At 38.5% G+C, this 23181-nt stretch overlaps 1 protein-coding gene across 5 annotated transcripts in view; it reads right to left on the bottom strand.

Annotated features, from left to right (window-relative positions):
• Positions 1–2190: 2190 nt before the first annotated feature.
• TBC1D22A (TBC1 domain family member 22A) overlaps positions 2191–23181 on the bottom strand; it is a 409891-nt gene continuing 388900 nt past the window's right edge. For all 5 annotated transcript variants that reach the window (XM_044995243.1, XM_044995223.1, XM_044995230.1 and 2 more), the window contains exon 13: positions 2191–5137. In XM_044995243.1, coding sequence (XP_044851178.1) covers positions 5009–5137 — 129 coding nt within the window. In that variant the 3' untranslated portion in view covers positions 2191–5008. The remainder of the gene's footprint in view (positions 5138–23181) is intronic.

Here is a 23181-nt window from a genome sequence, read left to right as displayed (position 1 = left end):
GTGTGTGATTAGACCCACAGAATTTGAGAATGGTGACTCAGGAGTTGTTTCTCAAACATTTAAGACAGCCCGAGATTAAATAATCTTGCTGTTTAAAAGACTGCACACACATAAATTTTATGGCTTGGAAGGGTGCATTTAAATCCTAAGAAATTAGCTTCACCTAATGCTGTTTGTTACTTCACTATAACATGCTGTTTTATCCTGAAGTGTACTGGAATATCTTACATAACCATATGTTGGTGGGGATGGGTGGCAAGTGGTTGTAGCTGGAAGAGTTAGTGGAACCAGTTTAGCCAAGATTATCTCTCTCCTCGTGACACATTGCTACTGTTGTGATCAGCAAAGGCATTTGAGGTGGAACCACTTGATATGAAGGATGGAAAGGTACTAGCAGGGCATTCTCAGTGAGGGATCTTTGGTTTTGGAATTCTCTCTGTTCACCCTTTACTCCCCACCCACCAGAGCCTAGATTTGTTAACTTTTCAAACAAGCTGCAAAAGCCCATTTTTGATCTCTCTTTCTCAGGCTGTTGAGGAAGGAGTGGACCAATGTTTGGGACAGTCCTTTCCTATTATTTTATATTGAAACCTGTAGGACACACCTGGAGTATAGCATGGGCACCTGTCTCTATACTTTATACATTCAAAATAAATAAAATGCATAAGTAAATAAAATAAACTGCTTTTGGTTAGATTTCCAAAAATTTTTTCCTAGTCAAGTCTCAGGACCTCTATTCCATCCCCAGCCTCCTTGAAATCTCATTCTCTCTTGGTTTTCCAGACCTTATCTTCACCTCCTACTGTTCATCATCTCATTTGGAGGCTCCACTTTCTCACTCTCCATGGTATTGTTACCCAAGATCACTCACTGGGCTCTGTCTCTATCATTTTACATCCTCTCTTTCTTCTCTCTCTCTCCATTTTTGACTTGTCTTCCTTTACCCAATCCTGCCTCTCTGACATCTTCTGGAGGTCTCATTATCAACAAACTAAGCAGGTGAGATTTTCAAAAGAGCTTACCTGATGTAGAAGCATAAGGGCCACCGAATGTGAGACCTTCCCCTTGGGCACAATTCTTCCTGTGCTTCAAATACAGAACATAATGGTTGTCTGTACCACTTCCCCCTCTCTTGCCCTTGCAGACCCAGTTTTTCTTCAAAGCATTTTTACGTGCCATCCTTTTTCTGTCTAGACAACCAAGACAATGACATTCTCCCATCACCTCTCATCTTGACTATTGTACCTGCACTGTGGCTACCTTCATACCCGTATTATCCTCCAAAGGTTCATAACAGAATGCAGCTGCTAAGATCATCTTTCAAGCTCACTTTTCTTATCAAATCACTTCCGCCCCCCATCAAACCTTCCACTGGTACTTGCTATTTCACCACATTAAGTTTAAGCTCCTTGTCCTCACTTTCACAATGCTCTTCACAACTCTGCAACTCCCTACTGATTGGCACTTTTTTTTTTATTGCATTTCCCTCCTCCACCACCTCTGCTCTGCCAACTATACCTGCTTCATCTGCTTCTCATGGAAGCATCCCTGTGCCTCCCTTCATGTGGCTCATTATGCTGGGATATACCATTGTATGTTGCTTGACTTATTAGCTTGTAAAGTCTGCAAGGCAGGGAGTCACAGAAATATAAATGAGAGTAGAACTTGGCCCATTAAGTTTAGTGGTTTGTGATACAGGGTTGAGAGTGTATTACTACTATAAAAATGATACAATTCCGAATATCTCTGATTTACAAAGTGCTTTCCATGCTAAATAACGTATTACTTTAGAAATATGTATTTATCGCATTATCTTTCATTAATTTTACAGTTTTTAAAGGCAGTTTCTGTTGAAACTATGATCTCTCTGTTTGTCAAAAAATACAACTGAACTTTGTGTACTTATATTTTATTTTATAGTTCTGAAGTTAAATACAAATTCATGGATTTTTCCATAAGAAAATAAGCCAAATAACATTGTAACATGATTTGTTATAATGTATTAGAGATGTACATAAGAGTTCAAGCTGAGAATCTTATGTTCTCCCAAGTATTATATTTACATAGTTGATTAATTTGTTATTTACACTCCTATGTGAATACTGAAGCCATAAAGCTGTTTCTCTATATTGTACATTTTTATTACAAAAATCCTATAAGACACTGCATTTTAGACAACACAGCATTCAGTGTTTTCATATCAATTTTATTAAATTACAGATTGGACTCACTAATGATGTGTCAAGATGCCTCCTATATGTTTAAAATCTTTGACCCATAAGAAAATACAAATTACAAACCAATTTTAATATTCTGATTCTTGATTTTGAAAAATAGGTCTATGGATGTAAAAATGACAGAGAAAATTATTTGTTCTCTTTAGGTAACAGTTTGGTTGGAATGACACTTTGCCTGAGATGCATATTTATGAAAACATAAGGATAATTACTTTTATAAAGTGAAATGTTTTTCTGTTAAGTTTTACGGTATTATAAATTTGGAGAGATTTTACATAAAAATATGTTGGCCTCCTATGTACTCTAAAATATCCTCTCTATATAATCAGTAAATTAGGAAACTCCCCAGCACCCTCATTAAACAATGTGCATAAGTACAATCTTTAAATTCTGACATGGACACAACAGCAAATGTAGCCTCTTTTGGGGGCATGACAGCATTTCCTTTAAAGAAAGTGATATTTACCACTGGAATTTGGAAGACGTAGCAGTCAACATCAGTGTAACTTGTGAAGGAAACTTTAAAAATACATACCAAGCTTTATAAATGTTACATATTAGCATCTAACACAGCAAACAGCTTTGGGTCGACTTTTCACGTTCTGTATATTTCACCTAAATAATGTCTTGATAAAAAAAGTTAACTATACAAATCTCACAAAACATTATATGCTTACTGCTGGGTGCCTTCTCTGTTCTGAATTAGTTACAATAATTTGAATCTCTATTAACGGATTATTTTTATTCATGTTTTATAGACATCACCACCACAAATGGTCACATAAAAGTTTCAGGCTTTGTGTATTCTGTTATTGGTAGATATTCGGTTAGGCACAATATGACATTCTTTGTCAACTTAAGGTTAATTCTAGACACACAGTGACTAGACCATTAAAGATAAACAAAAATGTTGGGACTACACTGATATTTAAGATGGACACATACATAGACTATGTACTTTAGGCACAAATACAGTAATCCAGGAAGCCTGATCCTGCTTCGACTGACTCCCATTGACTTCAATGGAACAGAATCATGCCCTAGATGCCAAACATCAGTTTATGAATTGTTTAAGTTAGTTCCTTCACCTCCTTCCCCTCCATCAGTAATTTCATGCCATTTTAAAAGACAAATCCCATATAATAGCACAAACTGATTCCTCATTTACCTTGATTCTGCTATTAAATTAGTCAAAACACTGTAAAAAACCATGGCCCACAAAACAGGTTATTTAGCTAATGTCAACTCCCAAAAGAAAAAGAAACAAGCCAACTTAGTGGATAATATTTTGTAAGAGATTGCAAATAATTCATTATTATTAATATCTTAAGAAAAAGCCCTCCTGAAGATCTTTTATTCACGTAACTTAAAAATGCATTGCTAATTCTACACTTGTGCCATGAACACTCTGGAAGTGTGTTAAAGTAAAACAACTCTGAGTTCCTAATAGATCGTGCCCCTTGCAGTTCTCAGCTTCAGGCAGAACTCCCATTTGATAAGATTCCCTGAAAATAAATATTCCATTTACAGTATAGTAAATTAAGGGACTGTAAAAATTCATTCAGAACCCTGTGATTACATGAAGGAACATTAACTGTAGAAAGTTTGGGGAGATTTTTATTTTTCTAATGTTTAAAGGGGGGATTCGGGCTGCTTGTTAATAGGAACAACCTTTGCTCTTCCCCTGCATCACAATGAGCGAACAAATCATCAAGCAAGTTATTCAACAAATAAGTGAAGGACACAACTATTACTTTTTTTCCTTTTCTAACATTTTAGAAATGGATTATAAGGCAAAAACTGACATTTAAAACATTTTGCATTGTAAATTAAGCCATTGAATATAAAATCCTTCCAAGTGAACTTTCATGCTGACAAACATTCAGGTCTTTTAAAACTTTATAGTTATGAATTTGTTTACCATGACAGAAAAAGCATATTTCTTAATGTATTCAGTGTGTTTTAGAATACTCCAAAATATAAGGCTAATGGGAGAATTTCATCTAATGCTGACACGTATCCTTAAGCGCCACTTAAACCCTTAACATGTGGTTACAGTGGTGCACAGGGTCTGAGAGAGCTCTCAGGACAACCTTAATGACGTCTAGAAAATGTGCAAATTGTGCCACTTATTCAGATTCCTTATGTTGTGTTATTATAGTAGAATTTTCATATTTTGGGTCTCTGTATCAACACAAAATACAATTTAAATGTTCTCTCAGGTTCAAAATAAAAAATAAAATAAAAACACTTGTGAGCTCTACTGTTCCAAATTCACCTTCATACCCATGATGTGTCCTTGTTTTCTACCAAGGGGAATCATTCCTATCACAGACAAATATAAGCAGGCAAAGGTATCAGAGACTAGTATTGCTTAGATAGGAATAATTTTACAAGCTCACAATCATTCCCATAACAGATTTTAAGGCTCATGGACACATGACAATCACTAGGCAGAGATGAATGTAAAATGCATTCCATATTCATACATACTTCCAATAATTATCAAAGTAAGAAAAATGAAATACTATGAAACTTAATTGAACTTATGTTGCTTTTATATGTTGAGCAAGAACGTTCACCTTTATGTTAATATAATGTTCAATATCCTGGTCTGTCCAACTCTTTGGTATTCCAGTCTCATTTTGTACATGCTCACAGAATTCTTTATTTAAATGCAATGATTAGTAATTATGTGCAAGTGCTAACCAGAATAATGAAAGCCATAATACTCCAGAACGAGCTGGTTTAAAATTCCTGGTTCTTTATACTCATTTCTTGTAATGATTGGGGGCATCTGCGAATGCAAACTTCAGTCTGTAGGCTTCTGCTAGGAGAACACTGATATCTTCATTTCCCCAGTGCATTGTGGGCAAATTCTGTAAAAAAATCAGCAACTCCTGGGGAGAAACAACAAAAAAGAAATAGGAAGATGAATGGTCTTAAAATAGAACTGTAATATAGTGAGCTTGTTATTATTTATTTGTATACGTGTAGTGCCTTGAAACCCCAACCAACGCTGATACCCCATTGTGTTAAGTGCTATCCCTACATGTTGTATCGTTCCTACCCTGACAAGTTAACAGTTTGTTATTATTATTTGTACTGTGGTAATGCCTAGGCCTCCATTCATGCATCAAACATGCTAGGCAAACACACAATAGCAAACACCCACAAAACTAAATAGACAAAGCAGCCAAAGAGTGAGGGGAAAGGAATACTTATCCACATTTTACAGATGGGGGACTGAAGTACTGGGATCTAATGCCCAAGGTCAGACTGAAAGTCACTGGCAGAAATAGAAACTAAACTCCAATCCCCAGAGTCCCAATCTGTTGCCCTTACAGGACTATCCTTCCTCCAATCTAGTTTTATCAAATTACAGTAAATTTGCTTAATATAAATAGCAATTTAATTTATTTCCCCAGTTATTTTATTCACACTTTCTGGTTCCACAGTTGCAAATTCCAACTGAATGCAGCATCATGTAAGTACTGAGAATTCTTTCCAATTTCCACCCACCGTGTCTTCCACCTTTAGCTCTCTTAAAATTCCAGACAAGTATTGTACATTCCATGGACCTTTTGATTTGAATCAAGGATCTAGTTACAGTTACTAACACTTCTTACCCAGGTCACTTCAACCATCAATATGCTAGTTCTGAACATTCTGGCATATCAATCCTATACTCATTTCTTAGAAGGTTATAAAATAAATACTTATTTTGTTATCTTTAACCCACTTTACTTCATCTTACCGTAACTTCTATGTTTTCAGGGTGAAACACGGTGCACTACCATTATTGTAACTTACTGACTATGCTGCACATTCACTTTCAGAATTTAATTTAGTAACCCAGGTTCAGGATGGTGCAAAGAACTGCCCAGTACTGAGCCACCTGAAATGTTGGAGATTAAAATTCCATCCAGCTGGCCTTTACCTAAAGTAAAGCGCACACAGCAAAATAAAATCTGGTAAAATCTGGCTTTTTGCATTTTTTTAACTGCTCCCTTATTTATACACTGACAAAAACAATTCACTTCTGAAGTATTTACTTAATAGCCACAACTCTGGGGATTTTTTTGAAAGATTACATTAGTTCAGTTTACTTCAGCATTCAGTTTGAATTTTTTTAACAGATTAAAATAGGTTAAAGGTAATAATTGGAGATATACCAATCTCCTAGAACTGGAAGGGACTTTGAAATGTCATTGAGTCCAGCTCCCTGCCTTCACTAGCAGGACCAATTTTTGCCCCAGATCCCTAAGTGGCCCCCTCAAGGATTGAACTCACAACCCTGGGTTTAGCAGGCCAATGCTCAAACCACTGAGCTATCCCTCCCCCCCACTTCCAACAATACTTTGAAATAATAACTAAAACATATACAAATATTTTGCTAAAATATGGATTCCTACCACTATGGGAATTATGTATTACTGTGGCCACATGGCATCACAAGACATTTCAAATGTTCTGTTGGCCAACTGAACAGCTGTGGTTGGAGTATGTGAAATCCATCATGGATAAGATTAAATCCCAATGGTTTACAAGGATTGGCAGTTGACTCCACTTTTTTGGGGATAAGGGGTCACTGGGGGAACTGGTTTTCTTCTTGTTCCATAATCCAGTGACCAGAAAGAACATGGTTTCCCACACATCTATTTTGGTCAGCCAAAATACATCCGTGTTAACCTTCGCATGATCTTTCAGTACAGGATGTTGTATAATTGCCCTTGCTTACATGGCCAGAGCCATGGCTAATCAGAATGTCTGGGCTGGAAAGGAATTTCTCCCAATAATATAGACTGATCAACTATTCACCTTCCCTGGCACATTATGAAGAAGTCTCTGACAGGCAGTAGGTCACTTCTCCAATCATAATCATTAATAATGTATCTACCCCTTTCTTCCCTTTAAAAAAAATAAAATTGTGTGTTTATTTATGTATTTGCTGCAAACTTTCAGATTTGTCTCCTGTCAGTAGTTAGGACAATCCTGTACGACTTGAGAGACAACGAATCAGGACTGTGTAGTTAAGGGAACTGTTGTCTGTAGGGCCCTGGCTTCATGTGTTGCACTCGTTGGAAGGTGGATAGCAAATGAGGCAGAGGATTGCACGAAGAAACAAGATGGTCTCGTGGTTAAAGAAGCTGAATACTAGCCTGGAGAACTAGATTCTATCCCCCCCTGCACCAAACAGTTTACATGTGATGCTCATTAAGTTACTTAAACAAGCTTTTCATATGTGGTCACTAATAGTGACTCTCTCATTTTCTGGGCAGCTAATTTAAGACCCTGGAGTGTGATTTGCAGAAGTGTTGAGCACTCACAGGTGAAACTGAAGTCAATGGGAGCTTTGAATAGATAAGAGTGCTATATGATACTATGTACAGTGAAAAAGCAGGTCTTAGGTATCTCAAATAGGGTACCCAAAATCAATGGATTATTTTTACCTTAATCCCCCTATGCCTCCGCTCTCCATCTATAAAATGGAAATAATACCCACTTATCTCATGTGGGTGTTGGGTAATAAATTAACTAACATTTGTGAAGTATTCAGCTTCCCTATAGTGATGACTGCCATAGAAAGCACATGAGAAAATTAGCAATTCTGCCTTCAGAGCACTGTTTGAATAGTGTGCAGTACATAAGGCATTGAACAACAAGTTAAAAAAATAATGAATAGCTGTTCATGCAGTGAGCACTATCCATTCTGTGCCCTGTGGAAAACATAATATAGCCTCATGTAATTAAAGATTCTATCATGATACATACACATAAGGCACAGACAACCTTAATTCTGGCATTTCCTAACTTCTGAGTGCTTGACCTTGCAACCTTAATAATGCTCATTTAACACAGGGGTTTTTTTTTGGGTATCATTTCCTAGGTTTTTAAAAAAGGAAACTGAAAAGACATTCCTTCACATGGGAACATATTGATATCCACATGGGTCATTAGCAGGGTTCAAATTTTAGATTCACCACATGAACTTGTGCTTCTTGAGTGAATAGCGTAACTGATAGTAGTAGTAGGTTGTAATCGTCTTTGTGGACCAGAACTAGAGGGCGATGGGACACTTTGCCAATAGTTTTCATAGCTATTTGGTAATAGAGGAATGGTGAGATTTGGGAACTTTGGTGCTTTAGTGCAGCGGTGGCCAAATTTTTAACCTCATGCCCGCCCTTACCCTGTACACCCCCTCCCAAGTCAGGCGGAGGGGAAAGATGTGGACGGGGTAAGAGGGCTGAGACTCGAGCCACAGACGGGTGCAGGAGCAGAGCTGGGTGATGCCCTCTCTCCGTCCACTATGGGGGCTGGCCCGGGCCCCAGCTGCAGCCCCCAAAACGTTCCTCCATGCCCTTGTACAGGGGTGGGCCCCACAGATTGGGGACCTCTGCTTAAGTGGGTACAAACTCTTCAACATGTTCCTGCTAAGCATGACCCTTTCTGCATCATCCCCTCCAACTTGTCTCGGTCCTGTCTCTTTCCTAGCCTTGGCTCTTTGTTCCAATCCTAGTCTTCTCACCCAGCCAGACCCAGTCTCCATGCCCAACTACTACCTGTTTCCAACTCACTCCACCAAGCTCCTAATCCCAGTATACTCTCCCTGATCCCACCTCAGGTCCCGCTCTTGTCCCCTCTGCATTTCAATCAGGCAGCTTCCTCCCTCCCCCAGGCTGCATGAGCCCATTAGTGGGTGTTATGGAGAGTCCAAGAGAGACAGGCTCCCTGATTTCTGTTCAGGTGCCCAGACCTAGACCTAACATGGCTTGCAGTTGTTTTGGCCTCATCTGCTTCCTGGTAGCTTAAGGTATCACTTGCTTTAAGGAATCTTGTTTCGTAAAATGGAAAAAGGAGGTTGTAAAACAAGCAATGTTATAAATCTGACACAGCATAAGCAAAGCTGATAATTAGCAATACAACAGAGAAAGCATCAGAATATCTTTGAAAATGTGCTCTGTCACATGCAGTCATGTAATTGTTGGATAGTTGTCACAGTACTACCAAAATCTTTGTCATTTCATTTCATTCTGCTTGTCTGACAGCTGTGTTGTTAACTGTAATTAATAGATTAGCACTATAGAGTAGGAATCTCTTTTAAACAGAGAAAACTACATAGTTCACAACAAAAATTAAGATGTGTAATCTGAATAGGGTGACCAGACAGCAAGTGTGAAAAATTGGGATGAGGGTGGGGGTAATAGGAGCCTATAGAAGAAAAAGACCCAAAAATTGGGACTGTCCTATAAAATTGGGATTTCTGGTCACCCTACACTAGTCACAGTCACAAAATTAAATTAGGGTCATATGTAATTCTGAGAAATTAGCCGTTTTAACCTTGTCATCAAAAATCTCTAGATTTGCTGGACCACATCCCAGTATGATATAAACTGGCATAATTAATGTATGCAATCTAAGGAGATGGCCTTCTGTTTTTGCTTTTTTATTGAAGACTATACAGAAAGTTTTTAGAAATGTTCACTCAATTGTCAAGTGATATGTTATTACATGAGACCAAACTTTATATTTAACCAATATCCTATCTTATTCAAAATATATTATTGTCACCTACACTGATATGGGAAAGTCTCCCTAAAAACTGAGTGAACTGTTTCATGGGTCCCAGGGAGCAACCCATTATAGCTGGAGTGGGCGTTGTGAATAAATATGAATCCTGTAGGAAAAAACATCTTGACAAACTTTCTTCCTGAATGATCAGTTCCATTTGCAATGCTATCTTTACAAGGACAAGAAAGGTAATTTTTAAAAAATGGAAGTGGAGATTAGCTTTAACATTTAGAAGTTCTCAAAATCAGGGACAAGAGAAATCCTGCATATGTCAGCAGCCCTAAATGTGGGCTCTTGTAATTGTTATATATTACTTAGTTTCACTTAATTTTCATAAAAAGTGTTTTAAAAGGATATATTAATACAGAGAAATAGCTTTCGTTTTTATGAAATTTACAAACATGCTGGAAAAATAATTTTAGAATATATTGTTTTTCAAACACATTTAAAAATTAGAGCCTCCTTAAAATATGCATTCATAATCTTCAAGTGATAAGAAATGTTATAAATTTCAGAGAGAAAACACTTATTGCAAATACAAGGCATCAAGGTGTAATACTCTATCTTTTAAATCGATGTGACAATTATACTGTGTTTTGAATATCATAAAATGGTGACAAACTTTTTTTTTTACCCCTTGAAATCATCTTGATGAATATTTTTATAAATCCTTACTGACTGTACCATGATTAAAAGGAATAAAACTACTACGACTAAATAAATAATATTCCATAATATTTACTATATGGTACCTTTTTCAAAGCACTGTAGATATTAGTTTACTGTAGATATATTAACTTACTGGTTGTCTCAACACACCTGTCAGATACATTGACAAACCACACTGTGGTTTTTAACATATATGGAAACAACCAAAGACAGTGACTTGTCTTCCAAGACCACAGAATGTGTCTGTTGGAAAGCTGGATTCAGAACCCAGGAGTTCCTAGAGAACACAATCCACCAGACCACATGAAATATGCCATATGCAAAACTACATCATGAAAGTTCATCTTTCATTTAAACACTGTACTAAATTTAACACAGTGCTTAAATAAGATAGAGGGCTCCTCTTAAAAAACAACAACACTGCTTAAATGCTTCAATGATTACTTCCAAACTCTATTCATGATTTTCATCAGGGCTGAATATGTAAATTCATGGCACAGTAACTTGTTGAGGGTCCAATCCTGTTCTCATTGACATAAATGGGAATTTTGCCATTGACATAGACGGGAAAAGGATCAAGCCCCCTAACTGTTCAAGAAAGTAAGATTGGTCCTGATTGGGGAATATGCATTATAAATCCAAGTGAGGTAATTGGCAATCACCAAGACACATCGCTTTAGTAATTTACTTAAGACGAGGTTGATGTTACTCAGATATATTGCTTAACAGAGCTTCAAAACAGATCTGGATAAAAATAAACCTTGTTAAAAATAAAAAGCATAACCTGAAAAATACCTTCTCAAGAAAATGACATTCTTTTAATGCCAAACATGCCAGGTGAATGTTCATTGTAGCCTGAATGTGAAATAGCCTAAGAGCAGTATGTTCCTATGCCTTTCCATCAGAGGAGATACACAGTATCTGCTAATCAATATTTAACAAAGTACATGACAAGGCTATTTAAAAGCTACTCATTTATGCAGTTTATAATTACAACAGAGCAAAGATGAGGAATTAGTAGTGACTGAGATAAACTAGATTAATTTATTTATGATTATTGTTCTGATTTTTCTCACAGATAAAGATAAAACAAGAACCATTAAAGTTTATGTGCAAGTAAGGCAGCCAGACTAATTAGCGTAATTCACTTTTCCCATCCACATTCAGAGTTTTAATTTGTGCCGCTCTCCTTGTTTATTTTATTTACGTTATTTGTTTTAATGAAAAACTCTTTGGTGATAAACTGTTGAAGAATATATTTTAGAATGAGGAAGCTACGCTGAGTTTGAAAACCAGTTTGTAAAACATGCTTCCACCAGTCATTTTTCTGGTCCATTTAATTTTTTCTGTAAAGGCATCTGGCAGGGAAATCTGTCAATTAGCCCATAGTTCTATTTAAATTATTCACCAAAGACAAAGGCTCAAAACTGTATCCAACATTCCAACTTTAGAAATTGTAGAGAATCACTACAAAACAAGTAACTTAAAGGTCAGAAGGTGTTTGTACTTACAAAAATGGTTGCATGTTTTGATAGACTATACAGATGAAATTAGCTTTTATTTCTTATGATACTGAATTTGCACAGTTCAATTTTACAATAAGAATGTCTCTACTGTGTGTGTGTATGTGTGTGTGTGAGAGAGAGAGAGGATGTAAAAAAGGAAAGATACAGTATCATCTGACATTAAATTATAACCAAAGAGACTTGATACTGTTTGCTGTGTATGCATCTGCAGGATGAATTATAATGTGTTCATGGTAGCAAGACTCTGGAGAAATGACCTTAGGTGAGCAAACGTTCTCAAATAGGTCTGAAATTGGAGAAATGTAAAAACTTGTCCCTATAACTTCAATTTCCTGATTAATATTTACAGAATAATGAGGAGATATGTGCCTTTTATACTAGTAGAACTTTAACTGTACAAATCCTTTTAATTTAAGCCTTTTCATAAGTAGGAAAATAAGGTAGTTTTCTCTTTATTAATCTTATTTTGCTTATCTTCAGTCTTTTTTCTTTCTTTGTTTAGTTTCCTGCTCTTTTGCTTACTTTATTTCCTCCATAAATCTTTCAGCAGGTGTTGGAAAATGCTACAGTAGGTCTGGACAGATGGATTTTAATATACTATGAATCCACTTGATATTTTATAATATTGAGGCACTCACTGCTATAGTAACAGGTTTATCGGCATTTCTACTAGAAATTAGGACTGTCAAGAGATTAAAAAAATGATTTGAGATTAATCACACAATTAAAAAAATCACAATTAATCATGTGATTAAAAAAATTAGTTGTGATTAATTGCACTGTTAAACAATATTTTTTGATGTTTTCTACATTTTAAAATATATTGATTTCAGTTACAACACAGAAAACAGTGTACAGTGCTCACTTTATATTTATTTTTTGTTACAAATATTCGCACTGTAAAAAACAAAATAAATTCACCTAATACAAGTTCTGTAGTGCAATCTCTTTATAATGAAAGTTGAACTTACAAATGTAGAATTATGTACAAAAAATAACTGCATTCAAAAATAAAACAATGTAAAACTTTAGAGCCTAAAAGTACACTCAGTCCTACTTCAGCCAATGGCAGAACCCAGGTAAAACAGAACAGGAGACATACAATTCTCCCAGTCACAAATTTAATTAAGGCATTATTTTTTTAACAAGCATCATCAGCATGGAAGCATGTCCTCTGGAATAGTGGCAGAAGCATGAAGGGGCATATGAACGTTTAGCATATCTGGCACGTAAACACCTTGCAATGCCGGCTATAAAAGTGCCATGTGAATGCCTGTTCTCACTTTCAGGTGACATTGTAAATAAGAAGCAGTCAGCAGTATTTGCCGTAAAAGTAAACAAACTTGTTTGTTTTAAGAATTGGCTGAACAAGAAGTAGGATTGGGTGGACTTGTGGGCTGTAAAGTTTTACATTGTTTTGTTTTTGACTGCAGTTATGTAGCAAAAAAAAAATCCTCATTTGTAAGTTACACTTTCACGATAAAGAGATCACACTGCAGTACTTGTATGAGGTAAATTGAAAAATACAATTTCTTGTTTATCATTTTTACAGTACAAATATTTGTAATAAAATACAGTAACTCCTCACTTAACGTTGTAGTTATGTTCCTAAAAAATGCAACTTTAAGTGAAATGATGTTAAATGAATCCAATTTTCTCATAAGATTTAATGTAAATGCAGGGGGTTAGGTTCCAAGGAAATTTTTTTGGGGCAGACAAAAGGCATTATATACTGTACAGTACTGTACAGTGGTGGGGAGGTGCCCCTGGCTTGCCCCAAACAGGCACAGCCTGCTGCAGACAATGAGGTAGGCAAGGACACCAGGAAGCACGTTGCGCAGCAGCAGCTTCCCCCAAGAAGAACAGGTGCTGACTTTGCCGGGGGATGCTCAAGGCCTGCCTCTTCCCATTCCCGCTCCACACCAGGCCCGCTTCTTCCAACCCCCACTCCACCTCCTCCCTGGAGCATGCTGCGTCCCCGCTCCTCCCCCTTCCTCCCAGTGCTTCCCTGCTGCCAAACAGCTGTTTGACATCACTTAGGACCTTCTGGGAGGGAGGGGGAGGAGCGGAGATGCGGCGCTTCCCCGCTCTCAGGGCTGGGGGTGCAGGGTCTAGGAGGGAGTTAGGGTGTGGGAGGGCGTTCAGGGTGGGGGTGCGGGAGGAGGTTCAGGGCTGGGGCAGGCAGGAGGTGCAGAGCACTTACCTGGGGCAGGGGGTGTGCAGGTGGTTCTGCGCAGCACGGCACTGCACCCAAGTCCGCAATTCTGGGAGCTGCCTCCACCCCCTGGCAGGCAAGGCCACCCAGAACGCAGGGGCTTTAGGGGCTGCAGGGCCCTGGGCTAAGGGGGCCCCGGGACTCTGGCCTGCAGCTCTAAAGTCCCTTTTGGAATGCAGCCTTGCAAGCACGGGCTGGAGGACTCAGAAGGAGCAGGGGCAGCCGCGCAGCCAGCAGCCGGAGAGAAGCGGCACTTTGAAGGGGAAATTCCACAATTCACCACACACAATTCCTCCTGAGTCCTCCGGCCCGAGCTCGCAGGGGCGCATTCTGAAAGGGGCTTTAGAGCTGCAGGCCAGGGCCCCGAAGCCCACATAGCCCAGGGCCCTGCAGCCCCTAAAGCCCTGCCTGCCGGGGGGGCAAGGGCAGCTTCCCCGCTCCCTCCCTCCAAGAAAGTCCTAAGCACTGCCACACAGCTGATTGGCAGCGGGGGAAGCACTGGGAGGGAGGGAGACAGGGAGGGGGAGGAGGCGGAGAAGAGGAACTTGCGCAATGCTCCCTTGTAAAGTGAGCCAAACGACGTTATAAGGGAGCACTGCACAACTTTAAACGAGCACGTTCCCTAATGGAGCAGCAACGTAACTTCGAAACAACGTTAAGCGGGATCGCGTCAAGTGAGGAGTTACTGTAATAATATAAAGTGAGCACTTTACACTTTGTATTCTGTGTTGTAATATAAATCAAAATATTTGAAAATGCAGAAAAACATCCAAAAATATTTAATAAATTTCAATTGGTTTAACAGTGCAATTAATTGCAATAATTTTATTTAATTTCAAAAAAAGTAACTGCGTTAATCACAAGAGTTAACTATGATTAATTGACAGCCCTACTAGAAATCCTTCTTTTCTAAGGGTTAGTAATGTATTCATAGAAATTTGCTCCAAGCTGAAACTTTGTAGGTGTCTTGGTCTGTGGCTTTGGAGAAGAAAGAAAGAGAAAGAAAGAAAATATAAGAAATATATATATTATATATATATACACACAAACACACACACAAATTTTAAAAAATCTCCTCTCAATTCCATAAGGAAAACACACAATTTACCGCTGTATAATACCTTCAAGTAAGCTATGGGTATGGTTACACTTGCAGCTGTACAGTGCTGGGAATTAAACCTGTCTTCGTACACCTGAGTAGGGAAAGTGCTGCAGTCTGTCCACACTGACAGCTACCAGCGCACTGTCGTGGCCACATTTGCAGCATCTGCAGCGGCATTGGGAGCGGTGCATTATGGGCAGCTATGCCAGTGTTCAAGTGGCTGCAATGTGCTTTTCAAAAGGGGTGAGGTGGAGTGTGACAGGGAGCGTGGGGGAGAGAGAGAGTGGATTTTTGGAGCCGACACTGTGTCTACACCCTGCCTTGCAAGTTACGACCCCCTCTCTCACCCCTCTCGCACTCACTGAAAGCAAACAGCAGCTGTTTTTTTCCTCACAGACCAGATAAGCAGCCTTGCCGAAATGGACCGCCCCCCTGCCTCCTGCCCGCCGCGCTGCTTCTCTCCTCAAGCCCTCTCCCTCCCCCTCTCTTCAAGCAAACACTAGCTGTGGGCGTTCCAAAGGGAGCTCATGCACAGCAAACAATAGCTGTGTTTGTTTTTTTGATAAGCAACTCCGGAGCCCGGAGTTCACAACAAAACAAAGAGAGGTATCACAATAAAACAAAGAGCGGAACCTTCACTTAAAAGGATTATGGGAAGCTTCCGGAGGTCAGTCACAGCGTACTAAGATTATTCCCTGTTTACACTGGCGCCCCAGCACAGCAGCAGCAGTGCTATACTCTTTATTCCTCTCGGGGAGGTGGAGTACAAGCAGCGCTGTAGCCAAGGAGATACAGCACTGTATGTGCCTTGCCAGTGTGGACGGGGAGTGAGTTACAGCGCTATAAAGCCACTAACAGCGCTGTAACTCTCAAGTGTAGCCGAGGCCTATAATAATAGCATTGAACATCATGTTATGAGTTGAGCTAGGTAGCACAGTGACCTACAGGCTGATGCCATAAGATGCTGAAAACGTCCGTAGGAGTGCTGAGTGCCCTCAACTCCCTAAGATGCCAATGGGAGTTCAGAGTACTCAGTACCTTGTAAGATCAGGCCCTCAGTACTCCCTCAAAAGGACTGGTTATTGTTGCTCAGGTTACAAATGAAAATGAGTATGGAAGTCTCTTTTCTCCATCTGAGCACATCACAAAGCCACCACAGAGTCTGGTACAACTAATAGAGTCTAGCCATGTAGGTTTTTTTTTTGTTTTTTTTAAACTTCACATTTATGGTTAAACTGAGCTAGTTTTTATTAGGACAGTGTCACATTTTCTCCTCATGCATCTGCTCCCACAGATCCCCACTCTTTAGGGCCTCAAGTTATGATGCACAGCCTCAACACTTTTTGAAAGGATAGCTGTTAATGGAATAGTAGCTCAACACAGCCAATAGGGAGCAACAACATAAGAAAAGATCTGGTCCTCTCATTAGTATGAGGTTGGACCTGATACATCTGATTAATACAGTTTTACATTTAAAAAATGCAAGATTTCTTATCAGCTTGGTGTTTTTCATTTTTAATAATATTTAGCATTTATATAACACTTTTCACGTTGGAAGTGCTTTGCAAGCAATCTATTTATTTTGAGCTAGCTATGTAGTGTCATGTAGGTTTTTAAAGATGATTTGAAGTCTGTAGCTTTTCCCCATTTAGCATTTTAATAACTTTCATAATACTGCATGTTAAATGGATTCTCAAGTTGTTCAAATTCTAAATTTTACCATCCATAAATTTGTCATAATCCTGTGGGGAATATTTTGCAGATTCTAAATACTGTTTTTTTAAAATCAATCCTCCTACCCTGTGAATTACACAAAAACAGCCATTATTTGTGGAGGACACTTATAGATCTATGAGACTTCCACCTATTTACTCTGCAGCTGCCTTTGAGAGAGATTGTTCCTAAACTATTCTGTTTATATACCACATTTAATAACAGTGGTAATCAAACAAGCATTATGTGCGCTTGCTGACTCTGTGGGCTTATGCTGCCAAATACAATACACAGAAAAAAAGAGAGGACACAAGCGTCTATTAAAAACATCCACTGTAGTTACAACTAAGCAAAGTCACAGAACAACAACACTACCTAGCCCTTTTATAACAATTTTCACCAGTAAATGTTAGAGCACTTTAAAATGGAGGTTAGTATAATTATTGCAGCTGAGGAAACCAAGGCACAGAGAGGTGAAATGACTTTCCCAAGGCCACACAACATGCCGTTGACAGAACTGGGAATAGGTCCCGGGCCTCCAAAGTCCCAGTCCAATGCTCTATCCAGTAGTCAACACTACCTCTCCTACAAACAAAAGCTACTATCTTTTAAAGAGAGATCTGTAACAAAACTATTGGTAGTTCTAAAATAGTTCTTAGCCACAGGGAGGAATTAGTGGACCAATGACTCTCAGCTATACCTGGCAATAATGCACTGACAGTAACCTAAATTATATTCCACACACTGTGTGGTTCTGAATTTCACCAGATACTTAAAGTGGGCTATCTGACTGTGTTCGTCTCTCAAACCTGGGATCTGACTGCATGGTAGAGCATTGGGGGCCAGGGGCGGCTCTAGGGATTTTGCCGTCCCAAGCACGGCAGGCAGGCTGCCTCCGGCGGTTTGCTTGCGGAGGGTCCGCTGGTCCCGCGGCTTTGGCGGACCTCCTGCAGGCACACCTGCGGGAAGTCCACCGAAGCCGCGGGACCAGCGGACCCTCTGCAGGCAAGCCGCCGGAGGCAGCCTGCCTGCCGCCCTCGCAGCGCCGGCAGAGCACCCCCCGCGGCTTGCCGCCCCAAGCACGTGCTTGGCATGCTGGGGCCTGGAGCCTCCCCTGTTGGGGGCCCATCCTTGGTCCTCTCTCCCTGCATCTGCTACACTAACCTAATTACAAGGTACTACAGCCCTAGGAGAAACTCCCTTACCCACTGTGGTCCCAGTGGCAGGGAAGAAAAGAAAATCAGAGTATCTGTACAGCTGTTTGATAGGAAGGGCATGTTAATTCCCATGAGTTCCTTGCTCTGTGAGGAAGAACACAGAACAGGCACAATGTCACAGGTACCAGTCAACTGTCCCTCTTGGTCACTCACTAGACTGCTGTGAGGAGAATCCAAGCCTCTGGATCCCCAGATGATCTAAACCTCTCAAAGCCTGAACAGCATCCAGTTACTGCCCCAGTCTTTGGGGTCCTTAGGCACACTCTAGACAGATTCCACAATTCACCACACACAATTCCTCTGCTGCATAGTGCTGACCGTTATCAGAACTAGTCAGCCCAGTACAAGCCAATTTATGTGGCCTGTAGGCACCTACACATCCTTCCTGCCATGTAAATTAGGGACTGGATGGGTCCTAAGTACATAATTCATAACTATTACAAAAAAATAAAAAACATGATACTGAAAAAGTACTGTGATATCTGAATACCCCAGAAGATTCCAGTTAGATATTTACTCCACAGTATTTGAGATAATAAATATTCTTTCCTGACGCTTGGTTCTAGACCACTTGAAATTCAACAATTCATTATTAGATAAACACAAATACATCTATCATAAAACTTCATTCAGTTTACATGTGTTAACTGCTTAAAGCTTTACATGACAGTCTCCAATTACACATTTAATTTAGATCTGTAATTTAAAAAAAAGTTACAAACTTTCATTGAAGATTAGCAGCTATATTATATAATCACTCAAAAACTTGCCAATTCTCTTAGTTAACTCAACAACATTTCCTCAGTATGTGCAATATATGCAGCATCGACCTCTGTACAGTAAAGATAGGGAAGTAGAGGCCATTCTGCAAATATTGAGGTACAAGTAGAATTATCTATCTACCCTAATGCAAAGGTGATAAATATATAATGGAAAACACCAGGTCTATCACATAATTAAGTTACAAAGGGGGGAATTTTCAAAGCTCTCAGCATAGGCCTTATTCTGATTCTATTGAATCATAGGACTGGAAGGGACCTTGAGAGGTCATCTAGTCTAGTCCCCTGCACTCATGGCAGGACTAAGTATTATCTAGACCAAACTGTTTGCTTCAACCAGGGGCAGAATTAGGCCAATGCTGAGGATTCATAAATGAGCCTAATCCTAGGGATCAGGCCAAAGGGTCTACTCAGGATTATTGGTTATATGGTGGAAGCTGTGCTAACCCCACATTGGACCCATTTAAATTTCTAGTATATGACATGGGTGAACATATACCACCCATACCCAGTGTTAAATTAATAAAGTTGTGGCCTGCCACTTAAAATCCATTCCAGTGTCTCTCGTTCATCCACATGTGTTCTCTGAACAAACCGTCTTGCAGTTGGAACGACAGTGTTGCAGTTCAGAACTGAGGTGTTTCAGCACAAACACTCTAGTCAGTGATTATACTGAGTCACTTTCAAGAACACCAAACACAAAATATTTTGATAAATAAAAATGTAGTAATGAAAAATTTACAAAAAAATATGACTAAACTATTGATATACTAATTTAAACTTTTTAAAATATTGCAGATATTTAGGTTATCTACTTAGGTAGATGTAGGGGAGAGGGATAGCTCAGTGGTTTTAGCATTGGCCTGCTATCCCAGGGTTGTGAGTTCAATCCTTGAGGGGGCCATTTGGGGCAAAAATCTGTCATGGATGGTACTTGGTCCTGCTGTGAAGGCAGGGGACTGGACTCAATGACCTTTCAAGGTCCCTTCCAGTTCTATGAGATAGATATATCTCCATATTAAATTAAATATGGCATTTGAGGTACGACAAAGTAAGAGGCTTTATGTATGGAGTCTACAGTATACAAAGTAGGAATAGAAAGTTCTGAATTCTTTACTATGTATATTCAATAGATATTTGCTTTGTTACAGTCGCTGTGCTAGTCCCAGGATATGAGAGACACAAGATAGGTGAGGTAATATGTACTGGACCACCTTCTGTTGGTGGAAGGTACAAGCTTTCGAGATAGAGAGAACTCTACTCTGTGTAGCTCAAAAGCTTGTACCTTTCACCAACAGAAGTTGGTGCAATAAAAGATATTACACCTCATTACCTAGTCTCTCTATGTATATTCAAGATATGCTGCAAAAGATACTGATTTATAGCATGTCTAGAATGTGTGTTATTTAAGAACTCCTGAGATGCAGTTAAAAGTTCAATATTTTTCCCCATTATAGTTTAACGGAAAGAAATCAATACCTGCTGAAACAGTGAACATTCAGCTCATTAAATTCTGTATCATTTGATGAGCTTTTTTATATCTTGTTTATTGAATAGTACATGAGGTATGCATCTTCTTTAATAATTATATCGTTCAAGGGGGTTTCAAAGTGTTTTTTAAGAAAACTGCTTATGAAAAGATTCTTATTATTTATCTTCTTTTAATTTTTCTTTCATACTCCATGACTTTTTAACCAATGGATCAAAGAACACAGATCACAACCTGACTCTCAGAAGAGATAAAACTAACAATGGACCAAAAAGGTCATTCCATACACTGATTAGAATTGTCAGCTCTTAAGAGACACGCATTTTTTGATTCCAAATACGTAAAAGTAAATCTTCCCTGCCATCACATCACACTCAGTAATTCAACTGCAAAGAGATCACTTGCTCTGAAGAAAATATTCTTATTTTATATTTGTAGTGCATTTCTGATGTCCTTTAAATGTCACTAGTCTTTCTGTGCATTAATATTTTGAACTGCGGATTGCACTGTTTGACTTTTTACTCATTTTCCTCAAAATTACTGGTGATCTCAGACATAGGGCCAGAAACTTCCCCAATCACCACCCTGAAAGCATTAGTTAATACAGTCTTCTATAGAGGATTTCTTTGACAATCCTCTTATTAGTTTGAAAATCTTGTTATATTTTGGAAGAAACCATTGTTAAAAATAGAGAAAATAGCGATCGCTAGATATGGCTCAAATACTAGCTTCTGAAATTGGCCAACGGCGAGGGATGATGGTTCTCAACAAGGTGAAAAATAGAAGGTGACACTTTGACAGAACAATCTTCTGTTAATCTTCTGATAACATATGGCGTTGTATTGTCCTTGTAATTAATTTCATATTTCTCAGAAGAAATAATTATATAGAGAAATACCCCTTAGGGTCCTGAAAATAAAAGTTTATGACAAGTTGATGGTCTTATTTTTCCCTTTCATGTTTCTCTTTTCATGAATACTGACAAAAACTTTTTGATCACTATACAGCATATTTAAAACACTAAAAACAGCAATTAGATTTTTGTTTGATCCTGTATGAATCTATCTTCATGGCATTTCTGTCCTTACTTGCTAATCATAAAATATTATGTTTTGAAGAACATGGTCAAAAAAGTTGTTACTTCTATTATTTGGAGTGGGGAGAGGATTTATATCTTCATTTACAGGGCTTTGCAGTTGAAAATATGATTGATAGTGAGAATTTATTAATTCAAACGGAAAAATGACATAAAATTACTTCATTTTATCTAATATTTAATATGATAGGTAGGTCATATGTTCACTCTAATACATTATGAAAAAGTAAAAACATAAAATACCTGTGTGAAAGTTGCAGCTTTCTCAAAGATTTTGCTGTCTACATGGTTAATAAAATTTAAAACTAAGTAAGCATGGACATAGACCAGTGGTCTCCAAACTTTTTTGATCGTGCACCCCTATCAGTAAAAATTTTTTGGGTACGCACCCTCAGCCACACCGCAGAGCCAGTTCTACCATTTTTGCTGCTCCAAGCAAAAAAAAAAAAAAACAACCCTCGGACTCCCGCCCGAACTGCAGAAACCTAAAAAAACCCCAAAAACAAGAGCCACTCCTCCTGTCTAATTATCTTTAATAGATACATACTTCTGCTCTATAAGCTTTGTAAGTTACCTACGTCCCTTAGCTGTCAATATTTTTTTTCTAAATGTAAGCATTACTTAACAAAATATTTAATGCTGTTTTAAGTGAATAATGATATACAAGGGCTATAAACATAGAACCAGAGGATTGCATTTTAAAAGTGACTAGTGATTTGCTTTGCCTCAATTTTTGTGAGTCCAACTTAAATGGACTGATTTTCAGATGGTTAATGACTATATTTTGGCTAAAATTTTAGTTTATTGAAAATGTATACACACACACGATTTTCACAGTCCTCAGCACCCACAATTCTTTGTTCTCAGCACACCTGAAAATATTGACCATATTATATGGGTAATCAATTAAGTTGTAATGCAAAGATGTAAGAAGTATCCTAAAGGATATCTAAGCGAATACCACATATAAAATAAATGTATATGAACTTTTAAAGTTCTGTATCTATAAAGCAAAAATACACTGAAATAGCCAATCTATGTTTAAATTCGCGTGAAAGGGCTCTTTTATAGACTCAAACATTTGCAAAGATACTTAGGAAAGAATCCAAGGGAAAAAGTTTTAAAAGCAAACTTCAAAGAGATTCTAAAATCTATCTCAGCCAGATCAGAAACTCAAATATCTTTCAAGAAGAATTTGATTCCATCTGAATATGTCTGAACTGAAGAAAGGACTAAGATAAACCCTTAAAGAGATGAGCCATGGAGAAGAGAGAAAGAGTTGATAACCACATCTAAAAGGTGTGTTTCTCCATTTACAGTGAACACAATGAGAAAAAGTGAAATAACAGCTATTGAAAGTTGATGCAATTTAGAAAGGAACAACTGGAATGGTACAAGGAGAGAGGAGAAAAAGAAAAGGAAGATCAGGAGAAATTCACTCCACTATGAAGAAAAGAAGAAGTCTTGACGAAGCTAGGACCAATAATGAGGCCACGAAAAATCCTTCAGCTCCTGTAGTGCTCTGCAGGAGGATGCCATCACCAAACCTGATGCTTCATGGGCAAA

The sequence above is a fragment of the Mauremys mutica genome, chromosome 1 (assembly GCF_020497125.1).
Source record: "Mauremys mutica isolate MM-2020 ecotype Southern chromosome 1, ASM2049712v1, whole genome shotgun sequence".
Taxonomy (NCBI): Eukaryota; Metazoa; Chordata; order Testudines; family Geoemydidae; genus Mauremys; species Mauremys mutica.
The sequence above is the reverse complement of the archived record's forward strand: the minus strand, read 5'-3'. Positions and strand labels throughout refer to the sequence as shown.